The sequence below is a fragment of the Oikopleura dioica genome, chromosome 1, assembly GCF_907165135.1.
Source record: "Oikopleura dioica chromosome 1, OKI2018_I68_1.0, whole genome shotgun sequence".
Lineage (NCBI taxonomy): Eukaryota > Metazoa > Chordata > Appendicularia > Copelata > Oikopleuridae > Oikopleura > Oikopleura dioica.
The window spans coordinates 3,006,270-3,031,428 of record NC_137291.1 but is presented as its reverse complement, the minus strand read 5'-3'; the positions used below and the strand labels follow the sequence as shown (position 1 = coordinate 3,031,428).

General features: G+C 42.7%; 10 protein-coding genes and 1 long non-coding RNA gene across 11 annotated transcripts; 7 read left to right on the top strand and 4 right to left on the bottom strand.

Annotated features, from left to right (window-relative positions):
• Positions 1-3,891: 3,891 nt before the first annotated feature.
• Positions 3,892-4,860, bottom strand: LOC145711542 (uncharacterized). Its single transcript, XM_081789234.1, has 4 exons — positions 4,814-4,860; positions 4,349-4,766; positions 4,113-4,308; positions 3,892-4,076 (listed from the first exon to the last, which is right to left on the bottom strand). The coding sequence occupies exons 1-4, from the start codon at positions 4,855-4,857 to the stop codon at positions 3,892-3,894; spliced, it is 843 nt and encodes a 280-aa protein (XP_081645360.1). The 5' UTR covers positions 4,858-4,860.
• Positions 4,861-5,052: 192 nt separating this feature from the next.
• On the top strand, positions 5,053-7,204 carry LOC145711541 (guanine nucleotide-binding protein-like 1). Its single transcript, XM_081789233.1, has 5 exons — positions 5,053-5,590; positions 5,667-5,927; positions 5,993-6,339; positions 6,514-6,667; positions 6,710-7,204. The coding sequence occupies exons 1-5, from the start codon at positions 5,134-5,136 to the stop codon at positions 7,120-7,122; spliced, it is 1,632 nt and encodes a 543-aa protein (XP_081645359.1). The 5' UTR covers positions 5,053-5,133; the 3' UTR covers positions 7,123-7,204.
• Positions 7,205-7,219: 15 nt separating this feature from the next.
• Positions 7,220-8,456, top strand: LOC145712139 (uncharacterized). The gene is made up of 2 exons (XM_081789830.1): positions 7,220-7,548; positions 7,716-8,456. Exons 1-2 carry the CDS (start codon positions 7,249-7,251, stop codon positions 8,112-8,114), a joined length of 699 nt encoding a protein of 232 aa, XP_081645956.1. The 5' UTR covers positions 7,220-7,248; the 3' UTR covers positions 8,115-8,456.
• Positions 8,457-8,503: 47 nt separating this feature from the next.
• On the top strand, positions 8,504-9,470 carry LOC145712128 (acyltransferase PGAP2-like). Its single transcript, XM_081789819.1, has 4 exons — positions 8,504-8,750; positions 8,794-8,863; positions 8,910-9,100; positions 9,177-9,470. The coding sequence occupies exons 1-4, from the start codon at positions 8,567-8,569 to the stop codon at positions 9,440-9,442; spliced, it is 711 nt and encodes a 236-aa protein (XP_081645945.1). The 5' UTR covers positions 8,504-8,566; the 3' UTR covers positions 9,443-9,470.
• On the top strand, positions 9,471-10,720 carry LOC145712150 (ras-related protein R-Ras2-like). The gene is made up of 4 exons (XM_081789841.1): positions 9,471-9,617; positions 9,677-9,881; positions 9,924-10,081; positions 10,122-10,720. Exons 1-4 carry the CDS (start codon positions 9,495-9,497, stop codon positions 10,209-10,211), a joined length of 576 nt encoding a protein of 191 aa, XP_081645967.1. The 5' UTR covers positions 9,471-9,494; the 3' UTR covers positions 10,212-10,720.
• A 32-nt stretch (positions 10,721-10,752) lies between these two features.
• On the top strand, positions 10,753-18,169 carry LOC145711231 (STING ER exit protein-like). The gene is made up of 6 exons (XM_081788961.1): positions 10,753-10,931; positions 10,972-11,074; positions 17,561-17,661; positions 17,708-17,809; positions 17,856-17,984; positions 18,028-18,169. The coding sequence occupies exons 1-6, from the start codon at positions 10,763-10,765 to the stop codon at positions 18,114-18,116; spliced, it is 693 nt and encodes a 230-aa protein (XP_081645087.1). The 5' UTR covers positions 10,753-10,762; the 3' UTR covers positions 18,117-18,169.
• Positions 18,170-18,201: 32 nt separating this feature from the next.
• LOC145711228 (interleukin enhancer-binding factor 2-like) lies at positions 18,202-19,845 on the top strand. Its single transcript, XM_081788958.1, has 7 exons — positions 18,202-18,395; positions 18,438-18,576; positions 18,684-19,023; positions 19,095-19,254; positions 19,298-19,391; positions 19,431-19,644; positions 19,693-19,845. Exons 1-7 carry the CDS (start codon positions 18,310-18,312, stop codon positions 19,758-19,760), a joined length of 1,101 nt encoding a protein of 366 aa, XP_081645084.1. The 5' UTR covers positions 18,202-18,309; the 3' UTR covers positions 19,761-19,845.
• A 39-nt stretch (positions 19,846-19,884) lies between these two features.
• Positions 19,885-25,128, top strand: LOC145711229 (nuclear pore complex protein Nup54-like). Its single transcript, XM_081788959.1, has 9 exons — positions 19,885-20,008; positions 20,186-20,502; positions 23,066-23,321; positions 23,364-23,605; positions 23,644-23,827; positions 23,871-23,971; positions 24,015-24,213; positions 24,747-24,871; positions 24,913-25,128. The coding sequence occupies exons 1-9, from the start codon at positions 19,885-19,887 to the stop codon at positions 25,018-25,020; spliced, it is 1,656 nt and encodes a 551-aa protein (XP_081645085.1). The 3' UTR covers positions 25,021-25,128.
• LOC145711230 (uncharacterized) lies at positions 20,494-21,251 on the bottom strand. The gene is made up of 3 exons (XM_081788960.1): positions 21,188-21,251; positions 20,712-21,144; positions 20,494-20,673 (listed from the first exon to the last, which is right to left on the bottom strand). The coding sequence occupies exons 2-3, from the start codon at positions 21,022-21,024 to the stop codon at positions 20,516-20,518; spliced, it is 471 nt and encodes a 156-aa protein (XP_081645086.1). The 5' UTR covers positions 21,025-21,144; positions 21,188-21,251; the 3' UTR covers positions 20,494-20,515.
• On the bottom strand, positions 21,821-22,840 carry LOC145700304 (uncharacterized). The gene is made up of 3 exons (XM_081777558.1): positions 22,655-22,840; positions 22,007-22,613; positions 21,821-21,969 (listed from the first exon to the last, which is right to left on the bottom strand). Exons 1-3 carry the CDS (start codon positions 22,838-22,840, stop codon positions 21,821-21,823), a joined length of 942 nt encoding a protein of 313 aa, XP_081633684.1.
• On the bottom strand, positions 24,232-24,612 carry LOC145700276 (uncharacterized). The gene is made up of 2 exons (XR_014134186.1): positions 24,510-24,612; positions 24,232-24,462 (listed from the first exon to the last, which is right to left on the bottom strand). It is a non-coding gene; the product is annotated as an uncharacterized LOC145700276 (long non-coding RNA).
• Positions 25,129-25,159: the final 31 nt, after the last annotated feature.

Genomic DNA, 25,159 nt, shown 5'->3' with positions numbered 1-25,159 from the left:
CTCCTGACAGCTCGACAGTTACCTCCCCGTTTGTTATTTTCCTCTTGAATGTCAGAAACAAAAAACTTTCATTTTTTTCCTTAAAAAATTCGCTCGTGTAAATTTTCGTCTCTTATCCATCAAGAAGAGCGGAAGAAGAATGAAAATTAATTGATGAATTCATCAAGATTTTCCTAGTGATAAAAACTGGGGAGATTTAAACTGAGAGAGATTTATTAAATCAAAATAAGAGCAAAAGAGACTGAATGGAAAAACCCGTCTTTTATCAAATTTTTCTGAGTCTTTTTTTAATATGGCTGTTTGTTTTTCAAATTCGACAAGAATACGAAGAGAAAAGAGAAGCTAACGATATTCTTCAGGTCTTGGCTCTTCAACTTAGTGAGGCCGTGGATTCCTGAAGCCGGATAGAGTTCAAAAAGGAACCCTTAATTTTTTATGAGCCAAAGTAAGCCACATATAAAATTTGTCCTCAAGGAAGATTTTACAAATAAAAACGATGAGAAAAATGCTAATGTACTGATTCCCGTTGTAATTTATGGGCCAAACAATCAGTTTCAAGGGTTCAGGGAAAATCTTCTTATTGCGAAAATTCTTAATCGAAAGGTAACTTTTCTTCGAAATTTGCTTTCGAAGAGAATTTTAGATCGCCATTCCGCCATTTTTTCGTCATTTTTCATCAAGTGGCAAAGCTGTTATTCCACCATCAGAGATTTTCGACACTTCATTGATTGAATCAATGATTGCAGTTGAAAATAAAATTCATGAAAGTTGCCCCGGAAAGGATTTCATACGAACTTATTCCTATATTTAAAAAATACCGCGGTAAATGAAATCTGATGATAAGATAACCGCTTTGAGTTGATATTCAATACTCATAAAAACTGGAAAAGCGAGCGCAATATCAAACAAACCTACAAATATTTTGGCCTAGACTTTGCCACTTATAACAAAACAAAGAAAGTTGATTTACATGTTCCAAAAAACGAATTTCAAGATGAAATTTTCAAGCAATTCTCCCGCTACGACCAAATCAGCTGTGTCATGCTAAAAGAACCATTTCGTATCGTCAATTGGGTAAACATTAAACTATTTATTTTGAACCTTTATCATTGATTTCAGAACGAATTAGCGAAGAATCGGTTAAGAGCCAGCAAACTATACGACTTTGAATTCATCGACATCATTCTCGAAGTCATTCGAAGCACAAGAAGATCGCGAAAAATTCAAGAAATATCAAAAGACTTTCTTCTTTCAAAAAACATTACGAATTTTGCGGCTCTTCACTGGAGATATGATATGGACGATTTCGTGAAAATCAATTCTCGGAAAGAAAAGAAAGATTCGTTATTGGAGAAAATTCAAGCGATACGAAATGATCCATCATTTTTGGTCAAGTGGGTTGTCGACAAAATGAAGAAGAAGGGACAAAAATCAATAATTCTTTTCAGGTAAAAGGTTCGAAAAGACCGGTCTCTTTGCTAAAACTGACGATTTCATGTTGAAATCAGTGTTTGCAGATTGCCAATGATTCTGAATATCGGCGGCTTGTACCTTAGTTTTAGACCAAAAATAAGCTTTTTTTCTTGGTCTCTTTCGAATCAAAAATAGCCCTCCATCAGACTACGACTTCTTACAAAAAATAAGCGACGGCCTCCTTCAATATTATCCAGAAGCTCAGGTCATCCAAGAACAAGAAATTTCAGCCTTCTCTCGACCGCGACTCAGCAAAGATTATTTCGACACCCAGCTCTCTCTTGTTTCCCAAGAGCTTGCTTTCAGATCCGACTTCTTCTTTTATTCAAATCCGTCAAGTTGGAGTGCGAATGTTGTTCTTGAACGACTCGCAGACGGTAAATTCGGCGAGGAAATGATTCTAGACTTTGAAATGCCGCAAGAAGACTCCTGCGAGTTGGGGATCAGAATGGGGAAGAAAAACGAATTCGTGGTCTTCCCACTTTTATCTTTTCCAGGGAGCGGTAACACGTAAAATTGATACCATGGCGGCCCCCTAATTTTTTTAGTTGGACGCGAATGCTACTTGAAAAAGCAACTGGAATCTTCACAGGAAGCATCTACAACGACACCTCTCTTTATGAAGACGGCTTTCTCGGCGAATATGAAAACCCTCTCGACGGAACAACTCTTTTTCAAAAAGCGCATAGTATCGACAAAGCTAGTATTTCCTCCGCGAAGGGTTACTTAATTCTCATCCGAAATCCATTCGACGCAGTTGTCGCCGAATTCAAGCGACGAAAAGGCCATGGCCACACTTCAACAGTTTCAGAATCCATTTTCAAGGAAGAAGAATGGGTCAAGGAGGGAACGAAGTTTTTGAGATGGTGGCATTCGCATATGCTGAAAATTCTCGCGAAAAAAGAAGAGACGAATCTTCCTATGCACATCTTTTATTACGAAGATTTGAAAATTGATGCGATACAAGAGATGAAGAAAATTCTTGATTTCATCGAGCAGCAGAAATATTTTATTGTCCGAGACAGAAAGAAACGACTTAAATGCCTCGAAAAAGTAAGAACAGAGGACTCTGTTAATTTATTTATAAGCTTCAGAATTTAAAAGAAACCGAGAAATTTCATCGAGCAAAAAATCCGCCATCCTTCGAATATTTTACGCAGTCGATGATTAAAAAAGGAAATCAGTACATCAACGAAGTATTTGATCTTTTCGAAGAAAGCAATTTTCCGACTTTTGATAAAGAAAAATACTTTAGGAGGAAAATTTAGCTGTGAAAAAGATATTCTTGCTTGAAATTTATTATTCATATCGATAAATACGATCGCATAAATAATAACACATCCACCGAATTTGTCTTCCATCATTCTGCTCGAACCCTATTTTCTTATTATTCCACCTAAGAGATGAGGGTTAAGAGATGTATTTCTCGAAAAATCTTAATACCTGCAAATATCCGTGTATGGAATATCAGCTCCGTGTAGGTCTTTCATAATTCCATCTTCTTCGTAAGGTTTCGAACATGGACTCACCCAACTCGGTTCAGTATATCGAGAAGTTCCAACTGAAATATTCCGTGCTAAATATTTTACAGGTCGTTTGGTTGTCGTTTTTGGAGTTGAAATCGTTGTCGTTGTCGTTGTTGTTGTAGTGATCGTAGTTGAAATCATCGTCTTTGTTGTTGAAGTGGTTGTTGGTGAACATTCAAGGGTATAACACTATCGATAATTTTTATATCTAAATCTTTACTACCTTTGAGCGACAAGATTGAAGCCACTCTCTATTGTGCTCCATATTCGTTGAACGATCTTTAACTCGTACAACATATCTTTTTGCACAAGAAAATCGACATTCCATATCAAATCCTTCTGGTGAGCATCTTTCAGAAAAATGCTCTGATGGTATTGAAAACACGAGACCAGTTAAAAAACACAAAAATCTCATTATTATATTTTTAAAGCCCAGGTTAACGGTGTTTTGGACTATTTGTTTGTACAGTTATGATTGTTTATTCAAGAAGAAGTACTTTTTAGCGACTCGTTTATTCAAATTTCAAAAATCAGAGCGTAGTATAAATAACCAAAACCATCTTCAAAGTCGTTATTTTCCAAAATTATCGAATGCATTTCGTCATCAACGATCTCAATCTTTTCGATTTCACTAGAAAATGATCAATCCTGTTATCTATTCTAACTAACTATGAGCCAGTAAAGATGACATCTCCTAGATGATACGCGCTGTTCACGGGTTTGCTAGAATCGGCTTGAAGAAGTCGTCCAAAATTTTCCCAGACATTGTTTTTCAGTCGGTAGATTTGGTGCCTTTGGCTTGGAAACATATCCCCGCCGATTGTGAAAATTGATTCTCCGTCTTTTGACATTCTTGATTTCAAATAAAAATCAAGATTAAGGGGTAAGGAACTCAAACCCGTGTTTTGGTGTTTTCATTGTTGATTTCAAGAATTTTTCCTGTAGTAATGGCGTGTCCGTAAATCTCGGAAAGCGGATGCCTCGGTCCTTCTTTCCAACCATCAGCATCAGTATAAAACTCTGTGATTCCACTGCACTCTACCCAGCAATCGCAACCACCGACCGTTGCGAGTTGTCCTAAAAAATATTTCGTCTTCAATCATCCATAACCACCTTGAAATTCGATTAAATCAGACCAATCATGCTCGCCAATGCTTCTTCCGTCCACTTCTTCTTGCATTTCACCGTCGAAGGTCATGCATTTGTCGTCATAGTGCCACATAGCATCGAAACACATGTAGATGAGGTTATTATGAACAGCGCAAGAACCATATGAGCCGAAGACGTATCGATTTGAAAGTTGAACGGGCTAAGATTCTCTTTTTTTTCTCCTCTTTTTTGAAACTAACCTGAGAAACAATTGCGTTGTCCTGAAACTTGGCGACCAATCTGTCGTTAAACCATCCTCCCAAAACCCAAACCTCGCCTCGAAAATTGACTGCGCAAGAATCCTCGATCGAAATTCCGCCGTAATCAATCCAGGCCAGATTCAGTTCATCTGTACCCGGATTGATGGTGAAGCCGTAATTTCCATCTCTCCAGGCATCGTTGAGAATCATCAACGTTCTTGGCTCGTTGCAGATTGGATTTTGACAGTCGGCGCATCCGTTTGGACAGTTGCTGTTACAGGGACAATCTGCTAGACAATCGAGCCAGGTTGCTTGGCATCGTGTTGTACAGGAAGAGTCGTTTTCGGAGCACAAAGAAGTGCAGTCATTTAATTCGCCTGGGCAGATATCTGTACACTTTTTCTGTAAATAAGCGTCTCTAGCGATCAATCAATGATTTATATAAAATTCGAAAGGAAATCTTACGGACACTGAGCCCAGGAACCCGAAAAGAGTAATAAAAAACGCATCACAAATTATTTTCTTCGATAAGTTACGTCACAAAGCACTTTGGAAGAGGAAGCATCTGGAGATATCCCACAAATTTCGAAATCAATTTTTCTTCCAGCAATCTTTGCTCTTCCAGGAGGAGGAGGACCATCGCGGCGGACTATTTTTTCCACGCTCCATGAAACCGCCGCGCCGGATTTTCTTGAAGAAGAGGATTTATTCCCTGAAGAAAAGAAAAGCAAGGATAAAATTATTAATTATTTTTCATCACTAGAATGTCCAAAATTTCGTGAAAAATGCCACCAAAAAGAAGAGCTCAAGCATTTTCGGGCAAGAAGAAGAAAGAACAGCTCCAGCAAAAGAGAAAAGCTTCGAAATCTTCCATCCCATCTCATGCCGAATTTCTCCTTTCTTCTTCCGCTCCTGTAGTTCTAGAGAAGCCCGAAAGCAGAAAGAAAGAAGCCGAAAAAGTCTCCAAAAGCGAAAAATACAAGTTGCTTTTTCAAAACGAAACGAGGGAAGAACTCGATTTAGCGAAAAGGCGAGCCCAGAACGAAACCATCCGACTTGGTCAAACCGCACGTGATCTCTCTGTTGCTGATATTTACAGTGAAGTGATAAATTATCCAAAAAGGCCGGATTGGAAAGGAGAAACGGATGCCAAGAAGATTGATGAAATAGAAAGAAAGGAATTTGATGATTTTGTTGAAAAAATTCATGAAGAATATCAAGGAAAGGCTTTCAATGACAGAAAAAAAGTTGAGACTTTCGTTAAACTGGGGAAAAATTTTTCATTTTGAATATCAAAGGCTTGAAAACCCTCTAAAAGGCCGAAACTTGAGTTATTTCGAGCACAACATCGAAACCTGGCGTCAACTGTGGCGAATTACCGAGCTCTGCGACGTCATCTGCATCGTCGCGGACGTACGTCATCCTGTTCTTCACTTTCCTCCCGCTCTTTATCATCATCTCCGTTCAAAGAAAATCCAAGTTCTTCTGATCCTGTCGAAAGTCGATCTCGTGGCGCCTGAACAATATGCAGCTTGGAAACGATACTTCTCGAATTCATATCCAGAATTACGCGTTATAGGCAGGGTTATCCATTTCTACAAGAACACCTTTATTTCGAGTAAACTCATTTCCATTTGATAACCCTTTTGATCGGATTTACCTGTTTCGACGCTTTCACCTATCGCGAAAACAAAACCTTCCAAAAACGTCGCCAAAGAACCGTAAAATTCGGCAACCAGTTTTCCTCCCAAATTGGACCGCTAGAACTCGGCGAAGCGATCCAAGAAATGTTCCCCGACTACCCACTCGACCAGTGGATTGAGCAGTTGAAGACGATCGCGAAGGGAGAGCAACCTAGAGAGTCAAGATTTGAAGACAATGAAAAAGAAGTCATCAAAGTCGGGTTCGTGGGCCATACGAATGTGGGTAAATCATCGATAATGAACTCGCTTGTCGGCGAAAAGCATTTCTCGATGTCCATTCGTCCAGGAAATGGTTTCAAGAGCGCTTTACAGAATATTAAGCTCTAATCGCGTATGAACAAAGGGGAAAATATTATCTCTTTAGGCTAAAGGCTTTAGTCAATAAACCGCCTGAATATTCGGAATATGCCTACCAGATCCCACTCTTTTCTCTTCAAAAGCTCTCGAAACCAAAGAAAAGGACACACAAAAGAGCTACAAACTTGGAATGTTTCTGAGCATGTGCAGCTAGTTGACTCTCCTGGAATAATCTTCCCATCAACAGTTTCTCGACAGCTCCAAGTTCTTTCTGGCCTTTTCCCTGTTGATCAAGTTCGAGAGCCATATTCTGTCATTGGTAAGTCTTCCTCGATGAAAACTCATTACGAAAATTATTTAGGATACTTGGCAGAGCGAGTCAACCTCGTTTCCGCGTTCCACCTGAAGCACATCTCCGACGAACTGTACTGGACAGCCTGGGACATTTGCGAAGCCTTCGCAAAAAAGAAAAACTTCATGGTCGCGAAACGAGCGTATCCTGACGCGTACCGAGGGGCGAATTTCATTCTAAGAATGGCAGTTTCTGGCCAACTCGTTTTGGCATTTGAGCCGCCCGGATTCGAAGCGGCGGAGTTTGAAAATGACCCGGAAGTAAAGAAGATAAAAGCACTGGCGAATAAGGAGCAGTTTTATCGACGAGAAAATGAGCTGGAAAAGAAGTATGAAAAGCTGAAAAAGGAAGAAGAGAGAAAGAAAGCTCGGAAGAATCAGAAGAAGAAGATGAAGACGATGATGAATTTTCCGCGCCTGTAAATCGTTTTGCGATGCTTGATAACTCAGACTGATAATTTATAGGGTTTTATGTTTAATAAAGTTCATATTCTTCAATACCGGATTTCGGAGTGAAAATTCATCGAAAATGTTCATTATTCAGATTTCATGTCCCTTGAAAGTCATCGCTGGAAGCACATGAAAAAGAAACAGCTCGACTCGCTCAAACGCCATTTTCCGAATCTCGAAGTAACAAGCCAGCGATTCAATTCAAATACCGACAGAAGCGGTGCCGAATATACAGTTCTCAAAGGGACGATTCCAGCGCCATACAAAGGAAAAACCTATAACTACTCGATTCAAATATTGCTTCCACTGACGTTTCCACAAGACCCACCCTTAGCAAAAGTCGTGCCCACTGACGGGATGAGAGTAATACCGTCGGAGTATGTCGCTAGAACCGGTCATGTAAGTTATCAATTCTGATCTGACAAATATCAATTGCTGTATCTGCTCCTTTGCTTGGCAACCTTTCCAGAAACCTGACTCAGATTTCTGGTAAAGCTGGGTAGCATTTGTTTGAAAAATACACGCCTTTTCTTTTAAAGTTGTCCAAAATTGACGCATTTCTTCAGATCTCTACTCCCTATCTCCAAAACTGGAACATCAAGTGTTCGCTAATCGAGCTCTGCCAGACCCTATCAACCCTTTTCTCCCACTGTCCGCCGCTAGTCATGAAGGAAAGCTCCTCTTCTCGCAAAAAATCCCTTCCAAAGCTCGACTACATCCCCGAAAGCGCCGCCCAAACCCAAGAAGCATTCCTCGCTTATGTCCGCGACAACATCGATCTCGTCAAGTTCGAACTCGAGTGCGGCATTTGCAAGCTCTTTTTCAACCGAGAAGAAAGGAAGAGAACGGTGCTTTCAACCTGCGGCCATCAGCTTTGCCAAGAGTGCTCCAAAAAACTGCCAAGGAAATTGTGTCCTTACTGCTCGCAAGAATTTCGTGATGAAAATCTTGTTGTTACTTTTTAAATACAATTCATATTTAATCAATTCATTTGTTTCTGTTTCCAAGCATTTTTTACTGTTAACCTGTTTCACCTAACTTCTGGACACGGCATCTTAACTACAAGACCTTAGTAAGGATTCTGAAAGAGTTGAAATCAAAAGCCGCTAGTTTATAAAAACGAAGTCGCGAAGCGGGGTCTTCAAAATTTATATAATAGAGGGAGCATGGAGAGGATAGCATTGACGAAGCCGCCTCTCGGCTGATGGGTTTTGTAACCCGTTGACGCTAAGTTAGTTTTTGAAAAAGCGGCTTTCCACTTTGACCCTTTCAGTTTCAGTAAGTTTTTGTAGACAGGCTGCAGAACGCATGCCCTGAGTCAGGATATCTCCTTTACTCTTATCAATAATTCATTTTAATTCATAGAATGATTCTTTATATTTCTTTTACTAGAATGAGAGAGTAAAAAAAGAGAAGTATGAAAGCAGAAATCCTCTCTATTTGGAAGTTCTGCGTCGCCTGTCCATCGTTAGCTTTCATTTCCTGTTTATTTCTATCGCTTTGGACGGATTGGGAAAGATCTGTTAACACACAGTGTGTCAAAGATGGAAAAACTCATCACCCGTATAATTTGCTCCCTTCGATTTCCATGATGATATCAGGTTAGACACAATTCTAAGGCACCCAATCATGTAGTTTTTCAAGATCGACAGCCGATGGAATTCATCTGGAGAGCGGCAATCGGTCTACATTCTTTTCCTCGATTATTTCTTGGGTAATTGTCGAAACAAAAATGTTCATTTTTAACTCTTCATATTCAGAGTTTACTTCCGCCAGAAGCACTTGCATCTCATCGGGAATAAAAGCCGCGTGAATCTTATGTATTTCTTTTACTTCCTCGACATTTTGGCGCTGATTGGCCTGACGTATGTTCAATCGAACGAGTGGTTTATTGTCCATGCGATTTCTTTCGGCACCTTTCTTTCTGCCTCTCCTTTATTCATGATTACTGGTAAGTCTTTCGGCATCTTTAGACATTCAAAGACATCAAATGACATCTTCCATCATTAAATTCCCCCCTTTTCTAGCGCTTTCCTGCGTAAACGTTGGCCACGGCGCATATCGATCGCGGAAACGGACATTTCTGCTCCACTTGAGCTCAACATTCGTCACCCTTTTCCTCTACCACCACCACAATTCAACCTGCAACGATTTCGTTTACACCTTCTTCGCGCTCTTCGAATACATCATCGTCTTTTCAAACATTTACTTCCACTTTCTGTTCGGCTCCGAATTCGGCACCAGCACTATTTCTATTCAATCGGGACCCATGTACACTCCGCTGCCTAGATAGTCTTAAGAAATATTATTTTCCTATAAAATTTCAATATTTTTCGCGCTCTAGAATGGCGTCTCCGCAGAATGACATGAGCTTAGTAGTGCTCGGATCTGGGGGAGTTGGTAAATCAGCGCTAACAGTTCAGTTTCACCAACAAGTTTTTGTGCAGGAATATGATCCCACACTGGAGGTAAGAGGAGTCTGAAACTGGGCTCGGCAGCACCAATCTTTTCATTCAATTCTTCTCAGGACAACTACGTAAAACGGCACGACGTAGACGGTCAAACATACAAACTGAGCATCTTGGACACGGCTGGTCAAGATGAGTTCTCTCTCTTCCGCGAGAACTATTACAAAAGCGGCCAAGGATTCATCATTGTCTGCTCCTTCGACAGCAGAGCTTCTCTTGACGAAGTGAGGAAGTTCTTTGACGAAATTCAGCGAACCTCAGAGAGTAAGAAAAAAGTATTAATGTCAGATCTCATTTTTCTTTCAGGAAAGCACGGACCGATCATCATAGCGGTCAACAAAGCGGACAAAGAAGACCGTCAATTCCAAGAAGACGCCGTCAGAAGTATGTGCAACCAGCTAAACTTGCGCTACATCGTTACTTCTGCCAAAACAAACCTCAATGTTGAGAATTTGTTCACTGAGGTACGCTCTTACTCTTGAGCAAACTCTCATTTGTTTCAAGATCGTCCGAGAAGTGGTCCAATACAGGCTGAAAAACCCGCCACCGCAGCCAAAGAAGAACAAAAAGAAAAAGGGCTGTCAAATCATGTGATCGTCGTCATTTTTTCGTCGAAGCAAATTGATTTCCAAAGCCTGTATATTTCGTTTCAATGAAATTTTGCTTCATGTTTTCTCTCTCTGTACTAACCGACTCTAAAAACAGCATTCCTCAAAAGAATTCCATTATTCGGACAGTTATCTAGAATAATCTCTATTAACCAGATTGCCTTCTTCTACGCCAACAAAAATAATGCTAAAAGAACACCGAAAAAGTTTGATTTTGTACCAACTTTTTGATTTAAAAACGCACTTTCCTTACCTTTCTTTATCATTTGTTTCTACTGACCTTCTTTATCTACTTTTGTTTTATTCTTCTTCAATTTTTGATGAACCAACGTACTATAATTTTCAAAACGCATGTTTTCTGCTTTTGCCTCTCAATCTTTCGCTAGTCAACCTGTGTAGAAGGCCTGACTCAGGTTTCTGAGCGAGCTAGACACTTAAGCCAATAAGATCATTTGTCTGTCAAAGCCGCTTTTATACACAGGTTACGAAGCCGTATCTTAACCCCTATTTCACTTCATAACTTTCAGCTGATCAAAAATGGCGACGGGAAGTATTGGAGGCCTGGCAATGCACCAGGAGCGCGGTGCTCGAGAAGAATACACTCAAGATGCCAAGATCTTTGCAGTACAGAAGTTTGCGCCTGTCAAATATGATACTGAAGGGTCGCTGAAAACGTATCACTGTCTTTGTGGTCAACTTTGTCTCAGTAAGTCTCGTCAAAATCGACCTGAATATCATGCTCTCAGTCGTTGATAAAGAACTGGACATGCTGCCGATGCGATCGAAAGACAAGGCCCGAGTTCTCGACCCGAAATTCACCGTCTTTCGAACTCCAGGAATCGTCGCTCATGAAGGGATCCTAGCTTCTGCTGAATCTCCCACTTCTAGCGTAGTTTGCCTGCTCTCTATATCTGGACGAGTGAAGAAAACGAGTAAAGTATCTTTGACGTCTGTATTTCGAGCTGGAGTAAAATAGAGGTTAATTCACGAACTGCGTGAATTACCGAATGAAGAGAAATACACGGCGGCGACCGAGCAAAGCTCGATCTAGATAAGCAAGTGACCTTAGGGGACGAGGGAGTCTAACGAATCTAAGATCCCAATACCCCCCATGAGACTGAAACGTCCTCTAAGGCCAAAGTGTGTGATTTTTGCAGGAGTATAAGCGTAAGATGAGTAACATGGCAGGTTCGAAACGTCGAGGCAGTCTGATTCGCGTTAAAAAACCCTTTTTTGGGAAAAAGCTTGAATCAGATGCGAAGTTTTCGTGATGTCCGAGCGGTGATGACATGAAGGAGTAGCTGCACATGTAGAAGAACTCAAAATACGTCGGCGACGGTAAACTGTGATAATTTCCGTACCTTTTCAGGCCCCGGTCGATGAATAGGGGACCTGAGTGGGGCAGTACTTGCGCTTAGTCGTATGACTGACCCGAGTTTGTGCCGATGTTTAGAGGTTCGACGGGCCTCGTTTCACGGTGTGCTCGTTTTGTATGTTTCGGGAGATGAGCTGCTCCAACTTCGGTTAAAGTCGCATTCGGATCGGCGCCGGCTGAGTATTGACGATCTGGTGAAGACTTTGGACGGGTTCTTTTCTTGCTGTTTTCAGTTGCTGAGCCCTCAACTACTGTTGAATTATGTTTATCGACTGACATATGGCTATTGTCGGGCGCAGCAACCTCCGAAATCACTGTAGCATCAGCTGACATGTCCTCGGCAGTTTCATAAAGAGTACCACCAGAGTACCAGCGATCTGACGGCTCGGCTGGAGCTACCGACGAGTCCAAAATAGATGTAGCGGTTGTATCTCCCAGATTTTCCATGTCCAATCGGCGTCTACTTTCCAAAATAGGTGATAGAGATGATCTTGGCGGTTTTTCCATAGCAACCATCGGAGTCGACGCGACCTGAGAAGATTTCCTCCCCCCATGCGACTTCGACCCGGACTTTTCCATCGGTTTGGAAGTAGGAACAGGCGATTTTTGTGGGACTTTCGACTTAACGATTTCGGTTAAATGTGGGAATACGTACTCGGCCTCGTAGTAATCAATCCAGCGTAAGTCGTGATTTCGTTCTGCGGCGTGAACCACGTGTTCTCGATGGATGAAATCACGTTGTCCTTTTTTATCTTCGACCATGACGACCCAGTCGTTGCTCGAAACGGCTTTCAGGGGACCTACCCAGCGTTCCTTCTTGCTTTTAGCGTCGGTCAGGTTTTCTCGCTTAATGTACACGACAGCGCCAGCGGGGATTGGTCTCGGCTTAGGCTCGTTTTTCAGCCTGTGCTCCATGGCTCGGTCAGCAGCTTCCATCGCAGTTTTCACAATGGCTTCCGCCGATTTCGCTAAAGCTCCAACATTGAGACCAAACACCTGAGGTGTTTCCGCTGTCATTTCTGCGCCAGTAGAGTGGGTGAAAGTACTTTTTCGGCCAAACCAAACTTCTCGCGGTGAAATTTTCGTGCTTTTGTTTTTCACACTATTGAGCGCGCGCATCACGTGGGGAACGCAGTCGGCCCAAGTTTTTCGACCGGAAGATGAGTTGACCATGCAGAATAGACTGTTTTTGATAGTCCGATTCGCTCTTTCTGCGAAAGCGTTTGATTGAGGGTGAAATGCGGTACTTATTGTATGTTTTATCTGGTTAAGCTTACACATTTCGTCAATCACGCTTGCGCAGAAGTGGGTACCTCTGTCACTGTGTAGATGTTTCGGCAAGAAATCCATGGGAAGGAAGACCTTGTAGATGAGCGCTTTTGCAGCGCGGATAGCAGTGTCGGACCGCGTCGGAATGCACCAAGTGTAGCGAGAGAAAGTGTCCGCCACCACCAAATAATACTTGAATCCGCCAGCGGGAGGCATACAAGCGAAATCGATCTGAATCGATTCGCCAGCTGTTTTTCCACGACGAAGGGTTCCAAGTGGCGGTTTGGTACGAGTTCCAGCAGATCCTTTTCTGCGTAGGCAAGGGACGCAGCTGTGGACGTAGTTAGAAACATCGTCTTGAAATGAAGGCCACCAAACGTCCTCTAATCGCTCTAAAGTCCGCGGCTCGCCCAGATGACCGGACAAGTCGTGAGCTAGAAAGAGAAAGTGACTTTTACCGCTTCCGGTACCACCGCCCGCGCGCCAGATTTGAATTGACACATCAAGCACCCGGTAGTGTTATCCAGGAACAGAGCTTTTTCCATCTTGAGTAGAGACGATTGTCGGTGGTCGGAGTCCTTCACCAGCGATTTTATGTCCAGTGGCTCCTTACCAGATTCCAGAAAAGTGATGATTGCACTCAGAGCAGAGTCCTCCCTTTGATAGTCCAGAATGTTATTATAATTCGCTGACACCAACGGAATCTCCATTGGCGCCGCGATAGCCTTGACGTTTACCTTATGTATCTTCACCTCTGATAAAGTGATTTTCTCCGGAAACTGATTTTCGTTCCAGAAAGGGACGAAGACACGTACTGGTGAATTCTTGTCGATTTCGTACTCGCGACCAACGGGAAACTCAGAGTCGTATCCAAGTGATTTGTCGTCCTCGCCAGGTCTGCGGCTCATAAAATCGGCGAATTGATTTTCTGATCCCTTGATGTAGACAATGTGAAAATCGAATTCTTCCAATCGGCTTTGCCATCGGCTTATTTTAGAATTCTTGAACTTCTTTTTGTGTAGGAAGATCAAAGATCTGTGGTCTGTGTGAATCTGAAAGAATCTACCTTTCAGGAGCTTTTCCAGTCGCTCGCAGCACCAGACAATGCTAAACATTTCCTTTTCTGAAGTGTTCCATTTTCTTTCAGCTTTGTTGAAGGTGTGGGAAATCGCGCTTACTAGGTGCACTCTCCCGCCATACTCTTGTAGCAGAACACCACCCGCTGCGTACAGGCTCGCGTCTGTGTAGAGGTGAAAAGACTCGTCAAAGTTAGGAAAGCTTATGACAGGAGTCTCGGAGAGTCGTCGTTGAATTTCCTTGAGCGCCAAATCCGCTTCTTTGGTCCACTTGAAACAATTTGTTTCGTTCGCCGAATTTCGAACATCGTTTATGGGTTTCATTCTGCTCGAGAAGCAACCGGATGAAATAGCTTCGCCCATTTTTGTTTCTAGAAAACCTCGGATCCAATTCAATGACCCGATTAATGAAGCTAACTCCTTTTGGGAGCGTGGGGGTTTCATCTGACGAAGGGCGGAGACTTGCGCAGGGTCCGGTTTGATTCCTTCTTCGTTGATGATTCGGCCCAAAAGTGAGCTTCTGATTGTAGGAAAGAGCACTTTTCGCCCTTGAGTTTAGCGTTAAACTTGCGGAGCGCGATGAATAGGTTTCGGAGAGTGTTGTAATAGCAGCTGAAAGACTTCCCAAAACATACTATGTCATCGATATAAGAAAGCATCTTCTTCCTGGTGGGGCTTGAGTCGAGAATCGTGTTTACGACGCGCGAGAATATATTCCCCGAGCATCGATAACCGAAAGGTAATCTGCAGAAGGCGTAAGATTTCCCACCCCACTGGAAGGAAGTCTTATACCTATCGCTTTTCTTAATAGGGCACTGCCAATATCCGCTCCGCAAATCAACTGTGGCGAAATACTTGTTGCCCGGTCCAATGTTCGCGATCGTATCCTCCATGCTCGGAAGATGATATGGGTCGGATTTGTCGGAGAGGCATTTGTTCAAGCTGTTCTTGTAGTTGATGCAGAAGCGCATTTCCCCAGATTTCTTAGGGATTGGCAGAACGGGGCTATTAAACCCTTTCTGGTCCTTGATCTCTTCTATTATTTTCGTATCGAGCAGTTCGGAGATGTGATCAGTGACCTGGCCATGAAAAGCTTGCGGAATAGGGTGTTGACTGATGTTTCGACTCGTACCATCAGTCGGGATTTCGATCTCGAATGGGAATTCACCCATTTTTGACCGTCGCAGCCGAATCTGTCGTCGAAATCCAAACACAGCTCGGCGACCACCTTCTTTTGCCCCGGGTCGGCGTTTGCTGGTAGGGTAATTCCGAGTTTTTGCTTCGCTAGCTGAATGGGGCACCTGGCTGCGTTCTTGTTAGGTGCGTCCAGCTTTGGGACTTTTGGTGGCGGTTGAGTGCGGGATCGATCGCTATCCTTGACCGCTGATCTAGTAGTCAAGTATTTCTTGATTTTGGTCCGCTTCACTCCGTCCAGCTTCACCACTTGAGTCTCAGTTTGTGTGAAGGCTTCGTTGTAGCAAAATGAGAGAGTACGATTCTTATTGTCGACTGTGAAGCTGTCCGTCATCGCATTCTCTAGTATATCGCGGCCCAGTAGACTTGGGTATTTACTGCCTGGCATAATGGTGAGATTCAGGGAGAATGCAGGGCCACCATTGAATGATAAGCGGCAGGGAAGGATACCCATCGGCTGCTCGGCGGGAATATTTGGGCTGAAACCGGTGACCTTGAAGGGACAGGGCTTCAGCATCTGGAGAAATTCGTCGGGAACGTAAGCAGCGGACAGACAGGAGGACTCGGCTCCGCTGTCGACTTCCATCGATACGTCAAAACTTTTAGAGCCCGTAATGATGGTAGCCGAAGCGAAATAAGCCTTTCCTGGTCGCTTCTTCTTCACTGTGTAAAAGTGAACGTCGAATGGTTGGAAATCTTCAACGTTCTTAGTCGTATTTATCTTCTTGGATTCTGGTTGTTTATCGTCTTTCCCATCCTTAGAATCGTTGCTGGCGCGCTTAGCATTCTTCTTCTTTTGTTCTTATTTCTGTTGAAGTGCTGGGAGACGGTCGCGCTGTCAACTCGATTCTGTCTTGTGGATTGGGCGAGACGGCAGAGTTCGTTGATATCGTAAACTTTTGATAGGCTTGGAAGGATTGCGTTGAAAACGTCTGGTTCTTCTTTCCTAAGATTCAAGTACAGCATCATCGTCGAGAATATGTCAAATATTTCATCGACCCCGGCGTCGGCTGACTTCTCTTGTCGGTAAGAGTTCAAAGTCGCTTGCTTCGCCTCGTTCATCTTTTGCAAGACGTTGGCGGTGTAGTGTGCAAACGGCTTCGAATGGTCGTATTCGACGTCGAAAACTTCGCTTAGCTTCAGTAAGTAGTGACTCTTCGCGGCGAATGATTTCTCTAGCAGCGCCTTGGCCGATTTCCAGTCTTGACAATTCAGAAATTCGGTTCCAAGTGAGCGTTCGATGTTCAAGTCGAAGTGGCTGTACACTGCTGCGATGAAAGGCTGTTCACGTGAAGGTCTGTCGCGGACGTAGGCGCGGTGATAAATGTCGGCTCTGCCCAAGAAGGTGTTGAAAGATGTGTTGCATGCGGCGTCCAGCTTCGGCAAGTCTTGGACGTGACGAGACCAGGTAGTGGCCACCCATGCTTCTTCTCTCATTGTCGCATTCGTAGAGTCTTTTCCTTGATCGAGCTCGCAGGTAAGAAGCGTTGTACTGAGCTGTTCTAATTTTACTCTGCTTTCTGTGATCAAGGGCTCTAGGCTTGGCTTTAGTGATTCGTCATTTCGCACTTGTTCTTCGAGGTAGTTTACTCGATCGTTTATGCTTCTTATTTCGGTGACGGTTTCTAGCAGTGATTTGTTCGCCGCCATAGCTCGAAATATATCGGCAGTAAGGGTTTATGGGCCTTGGATTACCTTTCAGGCCCTCAGAAAATACTGCGACTAAAAGTCGCAATATGATGAGCTGAGGTGCCTTTTGCGCAAACGCCCGACGATTTCTCTGTCCAGCGATTGTCGAAATTTCAAGGTCTGGTCCAAGGGTCGATTCTTCGTAAACTTCTCTCGATTTTTGGTGAAAAGTGGCGAAAGAATTATGTTTTTCTCAGTATTTTAGGTTTTCCCCGGCGTGCGTGCGTGGTTGCGTGGGCGCGACTTTCGGCGCGTGGGTCGTGGTGGCGCTCGTGCGGTGGCGCTCGCTCGGGGTGGTGTTGGTGTGGTGCGGAAAATTCTCTGAGTGGAGTTTCTCCGGCGGCGCGGTGGCGGTTGGTGATTCGGTTCCCCTCGACTCCGCTGACGGCCAATCAGCGTCCAAGTTGCGAAACTTCGGTTGTCGATGGCGGAAAAATTTATCTTTTCTCCAACGGGACTACTCTGATACCACTGAAGGGATCCTAGCTTCTGCTGAATCTCCCACTTCTAGCGTAGTTTGCCTGCTCTCTATATCTGGACGAGTGAAGAAAACGAGTAAAGTATCTTTGACGTCTGTATTTCGAGCTGGAGTAAAATAGAGGTTAATTCACGAACTGCGTGAATTACCGAATGAAGAGAAATACACGGCGGCGACCGAGCAAAGCTCGATCTAGATAAGCAAGTGACCTTAGGGGACGAGGGAGTCTAACGAATCTAAGATCCCAATACTCAGAATAAATCAATTTATATCAAGTGGAAAGATGGATACGAAGAGAGAACGAGACATCTTTGTAAACGGTGTGAGCTGCCTATACTTTATGCTCATACGGAAGGTAAAAACAACCTCTCTGAAGGTGTAAAAATTATAGTTTCATTCAGGTGGTCCTATGTTTCTCTACCCGGACTCGCTAGAAAGCAGCGAGAAGCACGTGAATGTCGCTGGAGAAAAGGTCGAAACGAAGTTGAAACGAGAAATCAAAGGTGATCCCTTCTCATTTTCCTTTCAAAAACTCATGAACTATGCTAGATCTTGGAAAATTCGGAACCGTCACGATCTCGACAATCGACGAAGACGAGGATGAAATGGAAGCGAAGGAAATTGCTGATTCTTACACAGCGAATGCTATCGTTATCGCCAAACAACTTGCAAGAAAAGGTAACGATATCCTCACTCGGGCGCTAGAATGATCGTTCTTCAGGATATTCATCCCTCAAACGCGGCAAACCAAACGAACAATTTGAAAACTCGAAGAAGAAACGCGGAACGCTGCTTGACTACGACTGGTAGCTGATTTATGCGTTTCTGTTTGATTTTTCTGTAACAAACTGCCAATTATGTAACGATGGAAGCTAAAATCAGCGCGTCTAGAATGTCGTATTATCAGAATCGAGGAGGATATCGCCCGCGTGGTCGGGGAGGCTACCGTGGTCGAGGGCAATGGCGAGGAAACTGGCGAGGAGGTCACGGCCCAAGAGGGCCCATGGGAGCTCCAAGACCGCCCATGCCACAACAGTTTGTTCCACATGTACCGTTTGATTTCGTCATTTGTGAAAAGTCTTTCCCAAGGTGAGTTTGCAGGGAAAGGGAATTGAAACGAATCGAGTTCAGAATCCGCCCAGATTTGGACGAAGACGATATTTTTAAAGCACTGGAGGAGCGGGATTACATGATCCGACCGGATGAAAATGACTATCTGGCGCTGAAAGAGCTTCATGATAAAATTGTAGCGGGAATCGCTGCTGTTCAGGTACATTTCTAGGTAGATTTCTAGTCCCTGGATGTCTGTAGATCATTACAGATAGGCTATCTGAGATAGCCCTAAACGTCTAAAAGACTTGACACGATAATGTTTAGCAAACGAACGCGCCGAGTGACTTCATGACTGGAGATATGGACCAGCCAGAGAACTTTCAAATCCTGGAATTCCACACAATCGGTTCTTACACGCGTAACTGTCTTCTCAAAAACAACAAAAGGGTTGACCTTGCCATGATCATTTCCACCCTACCAACACACGAAACAATCGGACAAGTGAGTCGTAAAGTGATGAATAAGATGAAGGAAACAGACCCGAGTTGCAGCGAGTATTTATTGAACAGTACTGATTACGGATTCGATATTACGAAGAAGGAAACGACTACTGTCGCAGTTTGGCTGACGATTCCGTTTGAAAGGCTTCCAGAGCTATGTCCAGGTCTGAATTCTTTTCATTAAATAGCTGTTAAAAGTTATCTTCCTTGAGCTTTTCTTCAATTCAATATTCAGGAACTCACATCTCCCCTGAATTCTGTCAGCTCGCTCAAAGAGCCATCAAGCACACTCAATGGTACTCCTCCACCATCCAAGTCGTTCCTCCTAACGAGTCTCAGGCTCCTCTTTTGACTCGTATTTTCCGCGACTTGCGTCAACGATTCCCTGGCTTCAGGTTTGAATGAAAATTATCCGATCAAACGAATATCTTCTTTTAGCTCACTGAATGTCTGGGTCGCCGATCTGCTCGTCGCGCACTGTATAATGAACAACCCGAAGCAAGAGGAAACTGGCCGCTTATCGCCTCAAAAGGTGAAAAAAATTGGTCATAACAAATTGACAATATTTCAGGTCATGCGTCGACTTCTACAACTTCTCGCTTCTGGAATCTTCCTACCGCACTCTGTCGGTCTAACTGATCCTACTGAGGCCGGATACCGCGTCCACCAGGACTGGTCGCCAAACGACATGGACATGGTCTGCACGACGGCTCAAACGCTCCTCCGAGTCTGGTGCAATGGCGGCCACAGGGCTGTTCTTGGCCTAGAAAATACTTCCAATTTAGGCAAGAAAGTCTTCCTTGACTTCGGTTGAAAAATTGAATATATTTCAGACTCACAAATCTCAATCTGGAATGACATCGTTGTAACTCCGTCTGAATGTGTCCTCAAGCAAGAATAATTGAAAAATAACCGATTCTTAGTTTGAATTCTTAGATAAATTGACAATTGTGCTCTCAATAAATCCTGCCCACATTTTCAAGCAACTCTCCTCTCCAAATTCTTACCGAAGTCTTTTGTAGAAAATGACGTTTAGCTTCGGAAATACGTCAAATAGCACCTCCTCATTTGGGACGACATCTACCTTCGGGAATTCGAATAATAAAACAGGTGGAAGTCTCTTTGGAAACACAGCCACTTCTTCTACAGGTACCCGATCTCTAGATCTATTCCGCCTTCTAGATTTCTCTTGAGATGATTCTCATTCTTTTACGAGAGACAGATCGTTTCCTTCTTCTTTTGAAAAATGCTTATCAAGAGAAAGAAAGACCCTGAAGGTTGCAGGCCGAAATCAAAGAGAATAGAGTAATAAACTTTAATTTTCAGGCGGTTCTACTTTTGGTACGTCAACTGGAGGCAGCTTATTTGGCAACACAACTACAAGCTCGTCGTCAAGCGGCGGTCTTTTTGGCAATAAGAATTCAACCGGCGGAAGTCTCTTTGGAAACACGACTACCTCTTCTTCTGGAGGAGGTTTGTTCGGAAATACTTCGACTTCAACTGGAGGCGGTCTTTTTGGAAATACGACAACGTCGAGTAGCGGTGGTGGACTCTTTGGTAATAAATCGACGACTGGGACGACAGGAGGACTTTTTGGAAACACGAGTTCTTTTGGAGCGTCTGCTTTTTCAAATAATAATCAAGTACGTTTTATTTTCAATTATCAGTACAGTCGTGGTTCAAACAGCACTCAGAAATAAGTTCCGGCTCTTCAGTTTCATCATTTTCGCAATTCTCCCATCCTAGATAATCAACGCATAGCGTCCAATCCAAGTACAATGATTTCAGGCATTTTTCACCAATTTTATAGCAGCCTTAATTTAAAAAAAATAGCTCGATTAAAAACTACTACCTAAATCGTTCTTGTCACAATGCTTGACTGGATAATGCTTGTCGAAATAACATATCCCTCGATCAAGTAAATGACTGATATCATCGCACTCGGCAGTGTTATCGACTGCTCTTGTTGTTGTTGTTTGAAAAGAAGTTAAGAAAGGCCTTGTTGTAGTCAACTGAGTAGTTGGAGCGTCCATTGTCGTTGGTATTGTCGTAAAAATTATTGTGGGGGATGTTGTAGTTTTTGTCGTATGAGAAGAAATTTGGAAAGTTGTCGTCGATGTTGTTGTTGAAGATGTCGTTGATTTTACTGTTGAGCTCGTTGTCATGGTCGAATGGACTGGCGTTTCTGATGTAGATTCCGGCTTAGTAGCTGGAGAGATAGTAATTGGAATCGTGATAGCGGTGATGAGGCAAGTAAGAACAAAACAAACACTTAGGAAAATAACCTCAAATCTTATGTAGTTAAATCTCATCAGTAGTTTAACTCACCCATGGTTTAGCTCTTGGCTCTTTTACTTCTTGAAATTCATCATAAAGACTATCTCTCGATGCGGAGTTAAACAGGTTTTTTCTAAGTGTGCCCGAGAATTTTCGTATCTTTTGATTGGGTTAATATTATTACAATCTGTAACTTGCAGAATGTAGCCGGGTATTAGTTTACTCATTTGAGATAGAGTTGGTGTCAATATCTATTCTGGTGGTGGAGTTATGACGTCATAAAAATGCATTATAAAAGGGGGCCTTCAACTTTGTGACGTCATAACTCCACCTCCACTGGTGCAAATATCACCAAAAGCTTATTTAACACACTACAGACCCTCCCCAACAAGGTGCAAAAGAGAGAATTGAAATATCTCGACTCTAACACCTTCAAAAACGCTCCACCATTTTTGGGCACACTTAAAAAAAACCTGTTTTACTTCTTTCTTCAGACATTTGATTTGAAGATGCAAAAACTGTATTCGAAAAACAGTTCTTTCTGTTTATACAGATATGTTTGAAGACAGCATTTTTGACAGTACTGTCAAGTGACTTCTTCGGCGGCACTTTTCTATCAAAGAGTTCAAGAGATAAAGTTTGTGCATCTTCTTGATCATTTTATCAAGAGTAAGATTTTTTTGTTTATTTTTCAGGTGGGTTACAGAGCTCATAAATATAATCTGGGTCTTCTGATTGCTCTTCTTCACAAAATTCCCAATTTAGCAGTTCAGCGCATAAACTCATGTCCATATAGAGTGATTTTACGCAAGTTCCGTCGAGATGATAACATCCTTAATTTTTAATTTTTTGGGCTGAGAAATATTCTACCTTTGTCATATTTATTACAAGGCTTAATCGGATAGCCTATGTTCAATCGACAAATACCACCTAGTTGTAAAAGCTCATCAATACCGAGACACTCTTTATCATCTTCAATGACTCTTATTGTTGTGGTTGATGTTGTTGTTGACGTAGTCGTTTTTGTAAATATTGATGTAGTCGTTGGAGTAGTGGTTGAAGTAGTCGTTGAAGTAGTCGTTGAAGTAGTCGTTGAATTAGTCGTTGAAGTAGTTGTCAACGCAGTTTTTGGACAAGTTGTTGAAGTAGAAGCGGCAGATGATGTTGGCGCAGAGATCACTGTACTGTTTGTTATCGAAGACGATGTGGAGACGTTTCGTGAAGTTGAAATTACTGGTTTAGTTGAGGTCTGTTTCTCCGCATTGTTAGTCATTGTGGTTGTGAGTTCAGACTTTGACTGGCTTGTCGTTGTTATGTTGGTTATCTGTGCTGTTGTGGTTGTTTCAATTAATAGGGATGATGTCGTTGAACTTAGTTCGCTTATTGGTTCTGTGGTCGGGGCAAGAAGGACAAGTGGAACGGTAACGGAAATTACTATAATGCTTATGAGCAAAAATACCAAAGCTCCAATCTTCAACTAAAATTTTTTTCAAGAATTGACTTTATTGGAAGTTTTACCAAGCGTCTGCCGTTTAAATCTTTCACTTCTTGATAGTTTTCCACAATTTCCGGCTCATAGGTATCTTTATTGATGGAGTCATCGGAATGCGAAAGCTCTAGGTCATTTTTCTCGTTCTTTCCCTCTTCTGGCTTTTCGTTGACGACTATCGTTATATCTTCACCGGGTTCATTTTCCTCGGGCATCTTGGATTCTTTTTTCATTGACATTCTGATTTGTTGTTTATAAGGGTAGATTATTTGTTGATTGCGCAGTTGCAGGGATATTTGTCGAGCTTTTCTGATCGATAAGAAATGATTCTGAGCGGGGCTTTTTTGACATTTGTTCATTTACACATGTCTCCTTTTCCTGCTGGCTATCGGATACCAGATAGAAAGAGAGTATCACGAGTTCACCAAGTGCTATTTTAGAACAACCAGAATCAGAACCAACAAGGCCAGCCATCCAACCAGCTCCTCCTCACTGCCAAAGCCTTGTCCCAGCCTCAACTTTTCGGCGACGAGCGAGACCAAATCATCGGTAAATTCAACACGGTCCAGGCAAATTGGGGCGCTGGAAAAGCTTTCTATTCAAAGAGTGGAGAAGCGGTCGAACTCAAGCCAAACAATCACTTCTGCTGCTTTAAAAATGTTGGATATGCTTCCCTACCGACTGCGAAAGATTCCGGTACAGTGATTTTTTGATGCAATGATTCAGTTATTTCCATAGACGGTCTTGTGATTCTGACGCTGAAGAAAAAACTCGGTCCTGGGGGCGTCGAAAAGTCGACTGTATCTGATGCAATCCACAACGCGATGGGAAAGAATCCAGCGATTTCAGTACAAGTCGAAGGCTTGCGCGCAATCGAGAGCGAAAAAACAGAAGCTACTGTATTTGTCAAGGTGCAGAACAACGATGGAACATCACGAGTGCTTGGCGCTTCGGAATTGTCAAATGGGCTCAATCAACAGGTATTTTTACCCAAAAACTATCGTTAAAAATCCCCTAGAATATCAAATCGCAATTGACAACCGCACTTGCGCTGGAAGAAATTACAGTAAGAACGACATTATCAGAAGAGACTATCAAGCAGATTTGCGACAAACCTCCTGCCTGTATTGACCCAGTGATTTGGAAGCAAGCAGTGGCGAACAATCCCGACCCGAAGAAAATGATTCCTGTTCCTATTCTCGGTAATTTAAGCCTCGTTTTCAAGTGATGAAAGGGCTTCCCTAGGGTTTCAAGCGCTGAATGGACGGCTAAAACTGCAGGAAGAAATGACTCAAGCGCATGAAAATCGATGCGACATGCTCAAGAAGGAAATTCGTGAAGCCCAGGTACTATTTCCCTTGTTTAACATCGTCTTATCTTTCTTCAAAGGAGCGGCAGGCAAATACAAAGTCAAAGATTCAAGAACGCAAACGGAAACTCCTCGAGCTCTCCCACAAGATCCTCGAAGTGATCATCGCTCAAGAAGTGCAACGAAAGTCGGGTATGGCGATTCAAACAGAAGAAGAGCAGCTGAGAGCCCAGCTGGAAGCGCTCAACAATCAAATTCGCGCTCCGCAGCAATTCAGAGGTAACATCTTGGCTCTTTATTGATTTATTTTGTCAATGGTGAGAGATGAAAGGCTTTAAACATTTTCATATTCCCGATACAGTGATTTGAAAGCTTCGGACAGCTCCCCGTTCTCTTGCTTGAAAACATGCATATCGGCAACATCCACAATGGCAGCCATTTTCTCGAGTCCAGTAGTCATTAGATAGTCCATGAATTCAAACAAGTCACGTTTTCTTGTATCGAGAGGATATTTTTTCTCTTCAGCCTCTTCAAAATATATAATAACAAATGTATGAAATTCTCTCTTATCAAACCTCGTTCGAAAAGCGCAAAGAGCTGTTCCCAGTCCTTTTTTCCTACTTTCTTGGTGTGCTCGACAAACTCGTCGACGATTTTTCCAAAATCTAATTCAGGCATTTTTATTCTGACAATATACTATGCTCGGAGCAAGTATTTATTGTCATTTTTCACCTCTACTTCCGGTCTAAACTCAATATCTATTCATTATTTGTTAAAAAATGCTTCCTCCTTGATCTCATCCCTCCTTTTAGGACGACTGAATGAGCTTCTGTCTTCGATCCGGATGCAGTACGAAGGTGATCATCGGCCCCACTTTGAAAATGTCAACGCCAACTTTGATGAAGGAACTATGAAGGCTATTCAAAAACATCTTGGGGTAAGTTTCTCTTCCCCGGCCCTCTATCTATTTTTCTTTAGGACCAGCAGAAGGGAATCCAGCATATGGTGGACAAGATGAAGGTAGCATTCGAAGATCTTGGCATCATCGAAAAAGGACTGCTGGAAGACAATCACGGGCGATTTTGAAATAATAGACAAATTTATGTTCACACTGAAACTTTAAGTTCAATCTCTTTAGGCCACAATTCTTTTAATTTTTCTTCACTGCCCAAATCTAAAAATAAACACGATGGATTTTGATCAAAGAAAAAGTCAAGCCGGTATT